This window comes from Lichenostomus cassidix, chromosome 19 (assembly GCF_008360975.1).
Source record: "Lichenostomus cassidix isolate B80296 chromosome 19, HeHo_3.0, whole genome shotgun sequence".
Lineage (NCBI taxonomy): Eukaryota > Metazoa > Chordata > Aves > Passeriformes > Meliphagidae > Lichenostomus > Lichenostomus cassidix.
In genome coordinates, this window is record NC_139499.1 from 4,077,531 (window position 1) to 4,096,532 (window position 19,002).

Here is a 19,002-nt window from a genome sequence, read left to right on the forward strand (position 1 = left end):
CTGTGAACCTTTAAGAAAACAGACAGTTGTGGCCATTGTCTGTTCCCAGTTCATATTCTTTTGTTCTATTCACTTTGTCTCAGAAATGTCAACACCTGTGCAATATGCAAACACAGAACTATCAAGAAAAAAACCACCCAGGCCTGAGAGAGCAGCATGTGCAGTCACTACCCTGGGGGAACGCCCATGTGAGTACTGGAGAGACACCTGACTGTGTGAGAGCAGAAATGTGTTCATACAGAAGGAAAAAAGAGAATCATGCTGGCAGCCTAAAGCTGTTTTCAGGCTTGTCAAATTATCTTATCTTCATGGAAGGATAAAGTATCACATACATAGTCCCTCAAAAATGCTTTGCATATACATGAGGTTCCCATGGCCGTGAATTCTAAATTCTATCCTCAAGTTGACAAAAAACCTCACCAAGCTCTTTTCCCAACCTTGGGAACTACACTTCATCCAGCCCTTCTGTAGTAATCCCAATCCACAACAATTATCCATATTCAGTGGAAGAACAGGCACAAATCCCTAAAGACATCAGGGTGGCTGATCCCAGCAGCTTGCCTGGTTGTTACCTTTCATGATGGCCTGGAGTGAAGCCACTTCTTCTTGCCACTGTCTCTTCACCTCATCGATGGCCTCCTGCTTGGTGGTCTCTGACACTGTGGCTATGGCTTTGATGTTCTCCATTTCAGCATGGGCTTCCATCAGCTGGGTCCGCAGCTGGCCCAGGTCATCCTGGGCTGCCTGCAGCACTGCATTCTGCCTCTTGAGGTCCTCTGAAAGGAGGATTAGATTCATTTAGCTTGATTAATGAGTTCAAACTGAAGTGTAGCCCTAGTTGCTATGGCAAAGAACAGAAGGGAGTGAAGGGAGCACTGGTATTAAAGCATCTACCCGTAACGACTGAATAAATGTTGGCAGGTATCTTCAGGGAATGCTGTTTCTTGACTTTGCTTGCCCTTGCCTTTTATTAAAGGAGTATCTTCTCATGGATGCAGCCACAAAGCAGACACTAGATATAACTGAGATCAATATACCTGATGAAAGTGAACTGGGCTTTTCATCAGTTCTTATTATTTAACTCATTCTGGTAAATGAATCTGGAAAAGGTAAGAACAGACTGGAAAATAGTTTTTCCCCCATTTCTGGCACCAAGTTGGTGTTCAATTTGGATGGAATACTTCAAATTTCTTGAACAGAAATACTCTGTGACCACTTTGGAGAGCCCACATAAGACAACTATGCAAGCCTAATTTGCTCTTTACCATACTAAAGTGGAGCTTCAACTAAGCAAAATGATGCATTCAATGGAACACCCACTACTTCTCTAATTGTTGCAACTATAAACAGAAATTAAGCTAATTTCATATTATCCTCCTGAGTTCTCAGCTAATCTGAAACAAACAGCTCTGGAGGACATAAATTATATATTTAATCCCAAAAGCACTGACACAAAATACTGGTTTATGCCCACATAGCCTGTTTCAATGGCAATCACTTCAGTACACAACAAACACCAAGCTACTTCCATGTATTTCCCTCAGTGCCAAAAAGCCAAATCAATCCTGCTGCTCTCACCTCCTGATAGAGAATTTGGAATCCAGAGTTAATCAGGTACATTAATCCTTGTGTGAAAAGCCCAAGACTCGGTAGCATTAATATTCTTAGTTTTCAAATGACAGTATTAAAGATGGGTCACAACAAGCCCAATGAACATTTAGGAAATGGTTGGGGAGACAGGGAGGAAAAAAGGTTTTGGGAGGTCAAACAGAAGAAAAGTAATTGCTTGTATATTCTCTGGTGTCCTTTCACTTCAGTACACCTAGAAGTTGGGGTGTTTCATCTTTCCCATCACAATTTATTTTCTATTTTTTGACTGTACCAAAACAGGAGAATTATTGCTGATCTCACCAGTAGTGTCTTGTATCTTAAATTTCCTTTCACCCAGCCTTAGAAATACAAGTAAGTAGGCTTGCTGTATGATCTGATCTTCATTATGCCTGTTGTATTTCTGCTCTCATAAGCTTATACAGCAGCTGCAGTCTTAATGCATTATTTTTTGGCTCTGCTTTCGTATGTTAAAGACAGGAAAATCATCAGAATTAGAAATAAATCAATCTGGCTCTCAGAACAGCTATCTCTACTCTCCAATCCTTCATCAGATATTTGAGCTCATATGGTTCAAATTTTCCTATAAACTGTGTTATTGAAATAGATGCCCTTGGCCAGTATTAAAACTTTTATAACGTTTGCCTGCTTAAAGCCTACCTCAGATGGAAATTTAAGACAAATTAATGCTACATTAAAGAAAAAAAAAAAAAGGCCACAGAGCACAAGCAGCACAGCATCCAGGCTGTGCCTTTCCATTTACCAGATCAGCTCCTGCTCAGAGAGCACACCCTGAATTCAGGAAATTAGTATTAAAACTCACTGGTGGTGTTTCTGCATAGACATCAAGTTGCTCTGGCTCCTGTCCATGCGACAAATCTTTAAATTTAATTCTAAAAGTTCATTCCAGGAAGCTCAATAGCCACCTTTTGAATCTCTCACATTCTTACTATACCTGTTTAAAAGACTATGCTTCGCACAGGTATTATTTGAAGATGAATTTCAACAAACTTTAGAATAATTCTGAGAACTAAGGACTTACCTTCCTTAGCCAGGTATAACTCCTTAAATTTTGCTCTCTTTTGATTAAATTCTTGCTCAAGTTGCTGCTTTGTGCGCAGAAATTCTGCATTGACCTTTTCCAATTCTGCTACCCGTTGTAGAAGAGCATCTAAAAATAAAGCAGAAGATAAGGTACGTCACTAACAGTTATCCAGACATCCCATTCTGCAAGGCTCAGGTTTGGGGCTTACTCTTTTTTAAAATATCTTTACTCAATAGCTCTGCTGCTGCCTTACGATAATCAAGGAAAACTTGCCAGTCCTTTAAGGAACAAAGGAAGGTAAGTTTTCTTAGACTGTAGCACCAAATTTTAATTAAACATCTCTGAGGAACTGGAGGGAATGTGGCAGGGAATTCTGCAGAAAACAATCTTCCAAAGAAAACCACAATTTGGTATATACACTGAAGGAAAAAATAGAAGAAATTCTGGTTATGGGGTTTTATTCCTGGGAATTTAGTCAGGAGGCACAGGAAGTATGTGAGGGCTGAGCAATAAACCACCAAGTTCTCAAAGGCTGAGGTCAAAGAAAACAAAGTGACAACAGCTCAGCCAACAGCTATGGAAGGGCAAAGCACAGGAAACCCTGGAAGCTAAAAATTAGGTGCCATTATCAATTCAGTCTTCAGTGCTGCATGTTAACCAAAAGATGAACCAGATTACATCTGGAGATGTTTGCCAGAGGATTATCACAATCTACAGAGAAATAACTGACTGTAAGCTCAAACTCTCCTCATTTCCAGCAGGTAAAAATCCTCAAGGGCACACATCACACTGTTTCCCAGAATTTACCACGTCAGCCTTTCATCTGGTGGTACAACAAAAGAAGGAAGAGTAGGAAGACTACAAAGATTGTTCCAACATGCTAATTGCTGAAAAAAACCCATACGACCCTACTGTATGATGCTATAAAGACCCCAACAATCACCGACCTATCTGCATGTGCAATTTGAACCTCTTTGCACCTCAAGATCTGCTGTAGGTGGCAGTTTCATCTTGCACACCTCAGAACTCAAACATGAAACAGAAATAAAAGACAGATGAGCCAGAACAAAACCCATCTCCCTGCTGCAATGCACTGGGGAAAAAATGTTCCTCTACATGAGTCTCTATGTGTTCTGCAAAAGCATTTTGTGGACATCTTCCAACTCTGCTGTGCAAAGCTGAATCACTTCAGTTAAAGCCTCTATATAGCACAGTCTAGATACATAAAATATTGATCCATCAGAAGTGTTTGTATCCATCAGAGGTGTCTGTGTATCCCACCCAACACTTCCCACCACAAGCAAGCAGTGAAAACACAATACAAAGGCTACACAACTTCAGCATCAAACATTTAGACTCACAAACAGCTGGAATCAGCTCTACAGCTTGCAGTGGTAAAACACTGGATGGGCAATGCCACTGAGATGGAGAGAGTTATTTTTGGTACCAGATGACGTAGAGTAAGAGCAGACACAAACAAAAGGACCTTTTAAGACCAGAGGTATGTTTTACTGATTGCTGGTTATGAGGGCTTATGTTGTTACAAAATACAGCACTTAATCTGTTCAGCTCTGTACTGAATAAAAGATATATGCAGATATAGGACGGACAAAATTTTTATGCTGCTTTTTTACAAAAAATTCAACTTTGTTTTTTTTTATTGTCTTAAACACAAACACATTGGTTTTTCTGGCCAGCAACCCCTATGTGGATAGTTCAAAGCCAACTGCACAGGAGTGTTCTCCAGAAAATGAAAGGAACATGCGGCAAAGACACACTGAGAGCAAAACTTCAAGTGAGTTCAGAGAGTGTCTGGATCAAAACCAGGGATGAAACAGCACACATGGAACCAGGTCCGGGTAGGAAAAACACCTCCCAAGGTTAAAGGGTTGCCTTTGATCTCTTGCTGAAGCTTTGCAAAGGGAAAGGGTTTGCCTGTGTTTCTACTCCCCCCCAGCCCTGTGCCGGGCACTGCAGAGCCTGCAGGCACCCCGGCACCTCCTGCTCCACACCCCATTAACAGCCGTGCTGTCCTAAGGAGAGTGGGTTTGAGCTCAGCTTCAGCTCCTCCAGAGAAACTCTTGGAGGCACCAGAGCCTAAGGGAGCTGTGTGCCAGGGGCAGGTGGCTGCACTGCCCAGGGCCAGCCAGGCAGCTCTGCATCCACAGCTACCCTGGAGCCATACATACATACACACCTTGCAGCCAAACAAGGAGGAATTGGGACATCACTCACCTTGCACACCTCTTTTGTGGACTGCACAAATAAACTGCTTCATTCTACAGTTAGCAATCCTGCAAGTTAAATCAACTGCAGACACCAGTCAATCCTCCTGCCCCCAAAGATGACACGAGCCCTCCCTGTTTACTTGATTCTCTTTCCATCTTCCTTGAGCAGAGAGACAGCAGCAGCTGTGCTGCTGCTCCCATCAGACAGTGCAAAGCAACCAAGCTGTATTTCTTCTGAAGGTGTGAGTTGCTTCTGTTGAGGATGGAAGGGCAAGAGGACACCACAAGAGGAGAATGTTCAAGTGCTTTAAGCTGGGTGAACAACAGACTCATCCTTTTTAAATCCTCCAGCCCAAACAGAAAGAGGGACGGCAGAGTCACCAAGAAGGAAATGAAATTTAAATATTTACAGTATTCCCCTGTCTCTGCAGCCTGGCAGTTATGTCTAAAAAGTAATAAATAAATAACTAAATAATCAGCCCCCACCACCACTGAGCTCTGGCAGCTGGCAGAGCCAGCTGCAGGCATTCAAAAAACCAAGCAGTTTAAGATCTCAACTGCAGGTCATCCATCAGTGCAACTGTGCATTAACATCGCTCTTTCGATCCTATCCTAATTTTAAAGTGGTTTTACCACTTTATACAGCTTTTTACCACTATATACAGCTCAGGACAGATCTCAGCACATCCCCAGTGCAGTGAGACAAGGCACAAATTTGAGGACAATAGGCTATATAGGTCAACATCAATCCTGTCAAATGCACCTGCATAAGATGTAAAAGCAGAAGAAAGTTTATTTTCTGAGACACCCTAACAACTACCACCTTTCTGGCAAATGGTAAGTTCACAAAGAGATTATTTTCTTCTTCAGAGGTACAATTTGTACAAAAGCCATACAGACACTTCCCAAAAGGCAAGTGTGATCCCAAGCCCAGACTGCCAGGCACAGGTACCCTCGGGCTACATGGCACAGATGAAAGTCCACCTGGAAATGCACTGGACTCAATGGCAGGAAATGGACTCATTCATAGATTTCCAATTAGGCCTTTGTCATTTATCACTTAATTTTCACTCTGAATTCAGGTCTAACTCACCCCAGGCCTGTAACAGAGCTGAAAAAGAAAACTTATTTGCCATCATAAGCTATCAACTTAAAAGCAGCCCCAAAAGCAAGATGCCCATTTTGCAGTGCCAGTATTCCCTGAGTTGCCAGGCGCTGTTCCCAAGCTCCCACTGCCAGCTATCAATGTTTAACGAGGGATGAGGAGAGAGTAAACAAAGCCGAGAGATGGGCAGGGCTGGTGGAGCTGTGCCTGACTGAAATGGGATCTGGTGTCACACATGGCATCGGCACAGGCACAGAACACTCTGTATTTCCTCACAGTATTGATGTGAAGACCTAATTCCCTATTTAGGGCCTGAAGTAATCAAGAAACAAACGAAAACCCTGAAGACCCAATTTTTTAACTCCTGAAATAGCACTGAGAAAACTTAAAATTGATATGCCAAACTAAAAAAAACCAAAAAGCAAACAAGAAATAATTATGGCCAACAATTTAAAAGAGCATTTTTTTCACAGATTATTAAGCCAAATAGTCTACAGAGTTAGATGCCAATCAAATCCACTAGCTTTATTTCTAGCTAACAGCACAGATTTTGCAGACATATTCCAGGTCAGACACAGGGATCCCCATCTCCTGTGGAGCACTGACATTACAGCAAAGCAGTGAATGTCACCATGCGCCTTAACCAGGTAGAACTCAAAAGAAGGGCAGCAAAATCCATTTCAGAGTGAAGTCATTGATTTACAGGAGAACCATGAAACTGCCGCAATACATGAAGAGAAACTCAAATAAAAAACATACAGCTCTTAACCCACTGCACAGCAAAATTCCAGTTCTAGGAAAACACAAGAACAAACACACATTTCTTATTGACTAGTTATTTATATGCTGTTGCACAGATCAGCTCCACAAAGGATTAAATTTTATGTATGACAGTTTCCAGTCACACAAACATGTAACGATCATTCCAGAACTAAGACAGACAAAGCTGATTATCAATAAGACTACCTTTGAGTACCAGGCCTATTTATAAAATTAATGCCACAGAGCTTTCTGCTTGATATTTAAAGTGTCAAATATGACATCAAGAGTTCAGTCCAACATAGCTGAAATATGAGAACAGAGCAGAAAAAACCTACATGTACAATCAACTTTTCAGAGACAAAAATAAAAAAATAGTTTCTGTCATTTTCTACCTTTCTTTTCCTGTCATGATTGCTTGAGACAGAAGTATGGAAAAATATTTATTTCTATGAGTTTTCTACTATGAGTTTCTACTATTTTCTATGAGCATTAATTTTCATCCACTGTGACATCATACTGAAGCCACAATTATGCTACTATATAAATTTTTAATCTAAGTCTGCCACCAGACTGTGCATATAGACTGCAAAAAGCTTTTCTTTATTTTATTCAAATGGGATTTGATGCAAAAAGAACAACCAACCCTCCCACTCTTACAGTACACTCCAATCCAGCTGTTTGCATGAGGCACTCAGGAGTTAAGGAACAGTTCCTTGAACTAGCATGTTAAACAGAACAGATTCCCGATTTAAGAAATGGGGGTTCTTTTGTTTTCAAGGAACAACATTTGCCCTTACACACAGATATTCAGCAGCAGCAGACCAAACTGATGGAAAAAAAAAAAAAAACCAGGAAGAAAATAATTGCTTTACTCAAATGTGCATTTGGAAACATCAAGCATTTTACTTCCTGGCCCAAAAGGCTCAAGCTCACTGGTCACACACTTTCCTTGTTTTATTTGAGGACAGAGAATGACCCCTGACTCCTCATTTGCCACACCTCCCCTTTCAGAGCATTTCACTGCGTGCAGCAAGGAGCACCCAGCCCCAGCAAGGGGAAATCCAGGCAGTTCTGCCCCACAGCTGTGCCTTGGCACACAACTTGCTCCCCAGTGCCACCAGCACTGAACTGCTCTGCACGAGGAACTCAGGCAGTTCCCCATTTTGGGCAGCGCAGCTTTCAGACACTGCTGCATTCATCCAGCCATTTCTGGCTGATTGTGCAGCTGAAGGTTATTTGACATCCACAATTTGTTCTCTATTGACTAAACATTCACAGGCAAACAATCCAGTACCAATTTAAGGCCATATCCATAAAAACTCGGTGTTGCTGACAAATGCAGATATCACCATGCAAGACTGAGCCTTGCTGCATCATATCTGTTACAGCAGTTTTATATTTATTGCAGCAAATCAGCAAGTGCAGCATCAAAAATATTCAGCCGAGCATTGCATGTTACCAACATCCAACCACATTACAAATACTCTATTAACATCAAGTGGAAGTTTGTAATATCAACTTTGAAAGTAACATTATCTTTAACTGAAGCTGAATGACAAAGACCTTTCCACTATAACCTGCAATCTCAGTAATGCCCATTCCTACACTTTATTTTCCTTTTTTATGCTAAACACTGTATGACATCCTACATTAAGGATCTCAGAGAAAAAATTAAAAGCCATCACTAAATTAATTAAAATCTGAAGAAATTTAGATGATTGTATTATAGAAGAGAGTCTTTCCATTTGTCCAAACAAGAATCACAGAATGGTTTGGGGCTGGAAGGGACCTTAAAGGTCATCTCATTACAAACCCCTGCTGTGGGCAAGGACACCTTCCATTAGATGAGGTTGCTCCAAGCCCTGTGCAGCCTGGCTTTGGGCACTTCCAGGGATGAGGCAGCCACAAGAGCAAGAAAAAGGGAAGAGAAAAAAAGGGTCCTTTAAATGGCTTAATTAAACCTAAGGAATTTCCCCCAAAATATGTTTATACAGCAAACATCTTCATGAATAATTACAAGAAAAAAAAAAGGCCAACACACAGTTTCTCCTTCCCTATTTTTTTTCCACTTCCACTTCCCACTTTTTCTCCCTTTTCACAGCACTCACAATGTGTTAAACTACTTCCTTGCTTTGTTATTGCCTCCATCTTCTTTCCTGGACACAAAAGCAGGCAGGTGCTTTCTGGGGTCCAAATCTCCACTTCACTCAGTAATGTGGAATCATACCTGACTTCCAGTTTTAGTAAGCCCACTTCATGTGACAAGTAATGCTCTTCTATACCCTTAGTCATTCTGACCCCAGGTTAACTTCAGTCTAGTTTTAAATTTATGCTTAGTTAACCATTATTTACATTGGACTGCAATGGAACAGTGCTCACTCACATCAAGTATCACAGGAATGCACTTAAACATTTTTCCAACAGTTTATTTTCATTTGACAAAAGCATCATTTCTTCCCAAGGACAGTCCCCTACCTCCATCATTACAGCCTGATTTTTCCTATATCCCTTCTCACCACAGTAGCTGGTTCTCTCCTTTTAACTAGCCTGCCATCAGAACTCTCAGTTCTGTGCACACAGTCTTCTCCACAGAAGTCTCAACTTGATGCATAAGGAGTTTTGCCACCACTAGTTTTCACTCTGTTTCAATTCTGCCATTGTTGTTTTGGTGAGGAGAACAGTCCCTCATGAAATTTCAAGAAAACACTACTGGTTAGCATTTTTTTTTCCAAGAAAATCAACCACACTCTGTGCTTTATCAATTTTTTGAATAATTTAAATAGGACAGCAGTGGATGAATCACAGGGTTTGGAAAGTCAAGCAGACAACACCATTAATGGAATCCTATGGAAAACATTCTGGCTGTAGCCTGCTGCTACCACCAGTGACTCTCCTCAGAAATGCAGTGTTGCTAAGCTTGAATGCATATCGTAGCATTCCAAAAGTCAACAGCAAGCTACAGTCTGGTGAACTTTGAATTCATCTACAGTGGCACAAAATGGAGAGAACAGAGTTACCAGTCTCATCACAATCACCAGCATTCTCCCTGCTCCCTAAGTGCTTGTATCTTGTTCCCCTTGCTTTAACAATTTTTCTTTTTTTGTATCTGCTCTTTTCAGGAGGATAAACTTGAGGAAAAGAGAAAAAAAGCTCAGTGTCTCCTTGGGTTTATGAAGGGAGTTATTTACTCTACAGGCTGTGGGCATTTACTCAGAGCAGTCATCGCTTGAGCAAACACGGTGATGGCAGCACAGAACTGGGGAAGGTGAAGTCCCCAAGAACTGGGCACATTTCTCCAAGAGGGTTCACAGCTGGATTACACCACTGCCAGCTCTAGGCCAGCCTAGGTAGATCTCTACACTCCGCAGGCACAGCCTGACTTGATCCCCTTGGCAAAGCTTTGGAGCATTTCACACATCTGAGCTCAAACAATGCAGCTGTCAAACGTGTCACACACACTGTCCCTGCCCCTTTCATTTCACCAGCCTGTCCCACCTCATTACCTGCAAGATAAACACCAACAGAAGGTGTTTTAAGCAGACACAGAGGCTCCTTCAGCCTGGAACCAGACCTCCAGCATAGTCACCTATTTCCTTCCAAAGCACTTGAAAACAAGTCCCCAAAAACGTCAAGTCGCATAAATCTTCCTGAACAGAGCAAGACTGAAAATGTGAATGAGCCTTCATATTTACACAGGAATATTTCTGCCAAGATTTTCCACACTACCACGTCTCATCGTTTGTATGATATAACCAGAAAATCCAGAACTGGCCTGCACGTGGCAATTCCACTTGACAGTGAGGTTTTCAGTGTGTCTTCCCAGTAAAAGAAAATTGAAGTCAAGGATATTGTCTCTTTTAGTAAACCATCAGGAATCTGCTGTTCTGATCAAAGATGAATATTTCAGACTGAGAGTCATTTAGGGAGAGATTGGGATATGCACTTCATTATACAGGAGACCCCCTACACAATTTGCACTCTGAGCACCACTAATATAACTATTCTCTTAAATGTAAACATTTGCTAAACCCAGACAACAGACTGATTTTCTTTCAAGATAATTTAATTGCTGACTCATTTGCAGTGGGAGGGAAAAAAACTCCCTGTGACTCCTTATTATATGTTTATCACTTCGCCTACAGATTTATTAAAGGCTGTCCTCTTCAGGGAGAAAAACGGGAATAAAATATGACTCAACTCTCAGGGAAAAAAAAACCCAACAAAACAACACAAACAACCATACTGCATTGTTCTCTTTGATGAAGTAAGTTAATATATAAAAGAAAACCATTTCATTAATTCTAAAATTCCCCCAGACACCACTAGTCTGAGATCTCGTGCTGTCTTGCCATTTGTCATGGGGCCAAGAATTGAGGTGTAGCTTTGAGGGCATTCAGGCTACACACCACCCCAGGTACACTGCTTCCCAATTTCTGAGCAGAAAGAATGAATTAATGATGATCTAACGCACTCCAAAATTCAAAGGAAGGTGACAAAAGTGAAATATGGCTCAATCAAGAAAGTGGTGTGGAGGAAACAAGAAAGAAGTTCATGTTTGTGAAATTAGAAGGCAATGGCTCCTGTGATTTACCATTGCTACAGGTATGAGGATGCTGCCATTTAAACCAAATTGGCATCTTTGTGGACATTTTCAAAAGCTGAAATAATCATCAAGAGCATGGAAACTCACTTCCACATACACAGCTACCAGACAGCACTACAGTCATTGCAAGGCACCAGGAAAACTTCAGAAATAGCAGCAAATCATACACAGCTCGAGAGTTAGGGATGTGAACAAGCACTGCAAAAGGGAGTTAACAACACATTTCTTTCCTGCAGTGGTTCTCTATCCCTTGCTACATAATTTTGCCACCCAAATTGATATACAGAGAACAAACTAGGGAAAGGAACAGGTAAAAACTTACTGTCAAGGAATAATAATCTTAAAATTTTAGTTGCCAGAAAAGCAGGTTTTAGGCATGGAAAAATGGTGCCAGTAGAGTAGCCACTTAAAGGATATAAATCTTAAAAAATGGCATGGAAAATGTTGTTGCCAGATATATTTATGGAGACACTGTGATGATAAATATAGTAAGACAAATAATAAAAGATGATTAACATCTTTATTTGATAAGGAACAGGATATAGATCCTACTATTTGAAGAAAGGTTTCTACAGCAATTTAATAGGTTCCCTGAGAACAACAGACTAGTACTCCCCCAAGCCTCTAGAACTTATTTCTTGACAGAAAATACTGCTGTGATTCTATATACTTGTATTTTTTGTTATCACTTGTCAACTACATGAATTCCTGAACAGTTAAAAAGGAAGAAAATCCTCCTCCAGCACAAAATTTTCGAAACATTTAAAATATTCCAGGGGTATAAGCCATACACAACGGGAAAGCTTGACTAAGCCTGCAGTTACAATCACTTTAAATCAATTTATGTTCTGGTGGTCAACTGAGAGGGTAACTCAGCACTCCCACCTCACCCTGAGCACACGTGCCTTTTATCCCCACCATGCTCTGAGAACCTCTGAGGCTGTGCAGTGACAGCATCAGAAGTGATACAGGAAAAAGCTGGGGTGGGAGGGGAGTGAGTCTCAAACCAGGTCCAAACCGTATCACACCTAGTACGTGGCACAGCACAGACCAGACCTGACACACACATGACAATGAAGACGTAGATCGGAGTAAAGTGGGGAAAAAAAGCCAGAACTATACCCTTGGACACTCATATTACTACTGTGAGGTCTCCAGCCTTGCTTTATGCCAGTTTTAACACAGGCCTTTCACTAAATTAATTAAACTAATTAATTCAGCAGCGAGTAGTTCTCAACCGGGTGACTGAGCTGAACTAGCTCAGCGTGGAGAGCTGGCACAAAGGACATGATGGAAACACGCCTGTGGGAGCAGGAAGAAGAGAGCAGAAGCACTTCTTTCAGCAGCTGCAACCTTCTAGACTGGCTGAGCTGCAACATGAAACCACAGCCTATGGGTACAGTCTGATAATCTGTTTAACCTAAGTGCTTGCTGCCTGCCAAAAGAAATAGTCTGGCCTTCCTTCTGTCCCCCACTCTCCCTTGTGGCAACAAAACTTATTTTTCAAGACTGGATGACTGACATTTGTAAGTGATAAATGACCTTTCTCAAATCCTGATTTCCATTCAGACTCTTCAAGGGAAGCTGACAAACTTAATCGGTATCAGAAAGCAAATTCCAAAGCTCAGGTTTCCCACCAGTGCTTGTACACACTCAGGTTTAGAACAATTGCAACTGGAAGAGTATCTCCAGTACAGAAGTGCTCAGACTGGAACAAAACCTAGAGCTGTAGATAAAATATGTATCAGGAAACATTTGTATTCCACAATAAGGCTAGGCTCACTTTTACTTTTACTTGAAAGCAAATAGGTTGTCAGATTAGACATTGTAACAAGCCACTGCAACCCTTCCTGATGGATCATCAGCTAAGTGGAATCCTCAGTGCCTCCAACAAATGTAACCTCTGCAACATCAGGAGTTAACGCACCGCTTAGAGGTTTAACGTCTTTATTTCCAGTTTCATCTAAGACTCCAACAGAAGCTGTGAAGACCAGACAGACAGCTATAATATCTTCACAGCTAGAAGCGTCACTCAAGCACAGAATCCAGGGTTTGCCTAATTGCTTTCCTATTAATTTCACATGGGAGAAGATATAAACAGACATTGCAAGATGGCAATTAAGAAAACCTTACTTGAAACCAATCTTTGAAAGAAAATTTAAAAGATGCAGCATATGACATAAAGATGCCAGCCTGTCAGATGACTTGAACTAACAGAGCCAAATTTATGCTTTGTAGTTCACCAAAATAAACCAAGAAACACCACAGATAGAATGTATCAGAAGGATTTTGGCACAGGCTACTGTTAATGTAAGATGAATGTTCCAACTCTTGTGTCTGAAGTCAATGGGAGTCTAAGGTGAACTCGAGTAGGCCTTGGGAAAGACAATTTTCTTAAAGGGTACTGGACATGAAAATTTATTGTGGATGGTTAAAATACTTATTGCTTGAGCAATAATTCTGAGCACTGCTCTGTGTTTCTTCCTGTGTAGATTAAGGCAACGACACTGAGCACACAGATGTAAGGATTGTATTATACTCTGTGGTTTTATCTACGTTACTGTTTGCATGTTACTGCTTTGTTCTTTTTTTAAAGCAACCAACCATGGTGCTGCCTCCTCATTTTGCATAGCACTGCTGTAGCATAGATTAAAATAAATAATTTCTGTTGGGGAGTATTTTAATGGTGACCAGCCATGCAAATACAAAGTTACCCTACCAAGGCACGGGTGTGGGGGATAAACAGTTATACACGGAAACACTCGACAAAAACAGTGAGAGCCGTTTCTCCTTTTGTTGTGCATATTCCTCTCCTTTGTTGCCATTTGAACAGCATTGCAAATCTTGTTCCAATTATCTGTAAGCTAAAAACATGTATTGACAAAAGATGCAATACAAACCATACAGTCTATTCAGGTCACTGGCTTAAGGGCATGGGAACACCATTATAACTGACAAAGCTGGTTTGGTTTGATCCCCAGGTAATCCTTCCCTCTCACCTCCAGGCCATTCCCCCTGGAACACACAAAGTCAATGCAACCATTGCCTTCCAGTTATTGATTCCAATTCACTTTGCCATGTATAACTTCTACCTGTTACTGCATTTTCGTTCCACAGTTTTACTAAAAAACACTTTCAGAAACCACAAAATATAACAAGATAAATATTAATAAAATCCCACCCAAACTTAAATTTCTTTTCGGTGTGACTCACCACAGTAAGGCAAGGTGCTTTTGGCTTATAAAATAACTAAAAATCAGACTGCCTTTTTCTTTTTTTTCTTTTACTCCATGATCTTGGTTATTTCTCAGTTCTTAACACAGCCAGACACATTAAGACAGGGCCTTTAACGACCCAGAGAAACAAATTAGCAGATCTCAGTACTGCTGTTTCCTGTCCTGCTCTCTGCTGATACCAACTTTCAGAACTGCTCTGATAGACAAAAGATGGAAAACTTCTATTTTCTGCTTCTGTTTCCAAGAGGTGTAAGTCAACTTCCTGCAATTAATTTTTTACAATCTTAACTGCTTCAGCTTATAAATAAAGATACCAAGGTATTAAAGTATTAGATGTCAGCCAACCTCATGATTAGGTGAGTAACTAAAGTTCACTGTCTCAAAATTCTCTAATCTGTTCTGAGAAAACATTCAGAACCAGAACATGTATAGGGCAGGGCTGGAAAGCAGATGAGCAGCTGCTCTATACCAAGAGTAAAGTACAAGACCTTAACTCCTTAGTAAAAGAACCCAGAGAGCTCTTAAATAAAGAAAAATATATTTTAAAAAGAGCAAATAAGCTACAGTTAAGCATAGCTAGGGAGCCATACTGCTTGGAAAAGACATTTTTCACTGCAGAAGTTTGTACAGCCATGCAAGTCTCTCTGGAAGAGGAAGAATGGAGGGATGGGCATGATCCCACAGAGCAGAGCAAGGCCTGGAGCAGCCAAAACAAGGACAAGGTCCAGGGGACACCCACAGACGGGACACTGCAAAAGGCAAGGAGAGAAGTATTAAAGAAGCTGAGGTGGTGGCTGGAAAGGAGGGCTGAGGAAACCAGAGGACTTGCTGAAGAGCAACAGTTGCCTAAGACAGTCAAGTGACTGGGTGTTTGACCAGAGAGTGAGGGAAAACCTGAGACCAAAGATCAAGCAAGGCCACGTTTCTGCTGCTTTGCTGTGTGAAGCAGGAATCGCCAGAGGAGATGGAAACAGACATAAAAGGTGATTCAAAAGCTTTTATTTTCCCCCTTCGTTGTATTTGAAGGAGTCAGGCCTGGGAAGAGAAGCGTAGGATAGACAGGAAGGAGAGAAGCACCACCACAAGTCAGCTGAATGCCATGGGGAGTTGCGGCTGACAGAAGCAGACATGAATGGGAAATAAAAATACACACAATTCCTCATCATATCAGCAGTCATGCTGCAGTTCTGCATTTTTAAGGTGCTACAGACATTGCTAATAGATCAACAGGACAACTCAGAAGTTTTCTGAAGCACCAGCTATCTTCCAGCTAAAAAACAACCCTCTTCCTTCTGAAAAACACCAAAATATTAATCAAGGGTATGCTGCTCACTTGTTCTTCTGATGCCAATTTACACAAAAATATCAAATGATTTAAATTTTTCCAGAGATAATTCATCATCATGCTTAACTGACTACACTATGACTAAAATGACACAATGCTTACCCTATTTATAGAATAACTTGCAGAGGGTAGTACCATTAAATCAGCCACCACTACATCAGACACTAAAACCAACTCTCCAAGTAAAGGCTGAACCACTAAGAAGCACCAGACCTTTGGTGTGAAGATGTTCCTCTGAAATACATACCCACAATGGCTTTCGTTGCACTCTGGTTAGTAAGTGTTGCTTATCAATGTTACCAGTTCTTATCTTGAAAGACTTCAGTCAGAGTAAAGCCATAATCTCAACCTCAGGCTTTTTTTTTTTTTAAACTACATATTTGGTATTTTCTAAGAAGAAAATTATGTAGTTGAAATACCTAAATTTAGGATAGAAAACTTCACATCTGAGAAGCATTTTTCAATAAAATGCCTAGAGTGAAAGCCCAGAAAGTCTGCAAGTCAACCATCATCCATAATGAAGCCCATGGGATTTGGTCCACTCCCATGCTGACAGAAGTTGTTTGGTTTAGCTTCTTGAAAGTTTTAAAACAAAATTCCTTCTTCAATCACTTTCAAGGGAGTGCATACAAACTAGTTTCACAGTGGGAATCCAGTCCACCCACTAAGGGCTACGGGAAAGCAGCTTAGCATCCCAAGGCATCAGGCCAGGAAGGGAAGAAAACACATTATTACTAAGTCCATCTTCTCTGTGACAATGGTAAAGTGGCCAAGAAGCAATAAAATGGGCAGAGAATTTATATGTACCAGTGTTCAAAATGCAATAGGGAGTCAGCCCACAGGTTAAAGCATACCCATTGTGCCTTCTGGCAAAAGAACGTGGTCATTGTGTTGTTCAAAATTAGGAGATTTGCAATTTGACTTCAACAGGAAAACAGACACCCTGAATGTGGATATTCCAACTTCAGAGCAAACTGACCTGCTGACCAGATCAAAACTTCTTTAGAAACTCTAAGAGGTGGAAACATGGACGTTCTAGGTGTCTGCTTTGTTTTTGAAACCAAATTCCACATTTGTCCACTGAAATGACATAGAAAAGCATACAGACTAAAAAAATAAGAACTGTGTGAATGTTTGTGTTTTAATTAAAATATATTTCCTAATAATATTAGTAACTACTGAATAATAACAAAACAAGGACCAAGCAAAATGAAAGTGAGGGAAGAAATTTTTTGCCTCTTGGAAAGTACCAACAATTTTGAAGTTACTCCCCAAGAGATAAGAGTTTGACATTTGGATTAACGACACAGAGCTGAACATCAGCACTCAAAGCCAGTCCCTTACAAACCATAACTAGCTTGAAGACGAGTAATAGCATTTTTAGACACTTCAACTTTGTTTAAAACTGATTTACTTACTAGCAAAATAACTAGAAATGTAAAAATATCTAAGGTTTTATTAGTTAATTTTCTGTGTGACATCCCTGACCTCTCCACCAGCATCAGTCAGCCCCTGGGGTATGTGACAGCAAGTCCCAGCTCTTGTCAGGATCCTGGATTATTGATACAGGGACACAATGTGGATCATGGCCCTGCTGCTGGCACCAAAATCAATATGGCAATATCTTCCAATCTTCCATCTACAGCCAAGCAGTTCTCTCCACTGAGAGCTGGCACAGCCTCCCACCACAAACAGACAGACACTTTTTACTGGCCAAAGTTACTTCAATACTGGATCAATTCTTTCTGCCAGCAAATTCTTATTAAAATATCTGATAGACTGCGCCATTAACAGTTTATCACTGCACAATATCAATGGATATGATAATTCTGATTGTACTAATGGCTTAAGTTTAGAGCAGTAAAAAGAATTTAATAATTGGCATATCATTCTAACTAACATCAGTATTGAAGAAATAGTGTCTCATGCTACTGCAGTTCCTACACTGAAGCATTTTCCAGAAATGAGAAGAGGAATTATACTAAATCCTGAGCATTCTGGAAGGGAAAAACTATGCCAACCCATGTTGTTTGGTAACCTTACATTCAGAGATGGCAAGAGCCCAGATACAAACTGAACTCAGGGAGCCCAACAGATTTTAATTTTGAATATTATATTCAAAGTAAAAATATTTTGGGAAATAAGACATTACTGCTGCGATAATGCAATCTAGACAACACATAAATTAAAATCTCCAAAAAAAGCCCCTTGACCAGGATCAGCAGGCAGCACATACCTACTTGCAGCACAGGTCAACATCACTTGACAGCACAGAGCACAAAGCTCCTGCAGCAGCCAAGGGCTGCCCTTGGCCACTCTGTGATTCTTATCGTACAGAAACTCTGTTACCCCACACACCGGATTAGAGGGTTATTAACGTCTCCACTAATCCAAAGTGCAAACCCAGGGTAGGACACAACGCCCATTCTTTTCCTATTTCTCTGCACTATTCCTTCCCCTATTCTTGGGCCCATTTTCATTTCAGTACAGGCTTTAGAATAGAAGACAAATTCTACATTATACTACTCTCATATTATTCCGTATGTTATTACTACGGTAGAAAAAGTAGTTCGTTTATACTTGTTTTCCACAGAACAAATCATAGCTGATGTGTCTTGCATGAGTAAAGAATGCATAAGTTATTTATAATCAATACAAGTAATTATAAAAAGCCATTATTTTTCCTTAGGGGAACATACTAATCCAGCTCTATTTTGTCACATGTAATCTTAAATCAGAGGTTATGCTACTCCTTTAAGTAATAAATTCAGTGCAGACAACTAAAAATATTAAATAATTCATTTTTTGAATTTTCTCCACATTAACATAGAACAGTTTCAAGGCACACTGTTGGCAAACTACTTACAAACAAAACCAACACAGATGAGAACAATAGTATAGTAATCAAAGTGGATAAAAAACCCCAAACTGGTCCTATGGCTGCCAAAGGAGGATGGGGAGAGGAGCCATTTTAGGAGCTCCAAATTTTTAGTGTAGGTCACAGCAACCATTCTCAAAATCCATCCAACTTGCAGCCAGTCCCCTTATCTACAGCATCCTCATCTCCCCA

At 40.6% G+C, this 19,002-nt stretch overlaps 1 protein-coding gene across 1 annotated transcript in view; it reads right to left on the minus strand.

The window, feature by feature from the left end:
* The window catches only part of RABEP1 (rabaptin, RAB GTPase binding effector protein 1), a 42,996-nt gene that overhangs the window by 22,336 nt on the left and 1,658 nt on the right, over positions 1-19,002 (minus strand). The window contains exons 2-3 of the mRNA XM_085078857.1: positions 2,651-2,779; positions 573-776 (exon numbers count right to left, since the gene is read on the minus strand). Coding sequence (XP_084934983.1) covers positions 573-776; positions 2,651-2,779 — 333 coding nt within the window. The remainder of the gene's footprint in view (positions 1-572; positions 777-2,650; positions 2,780-19,002) is intronic.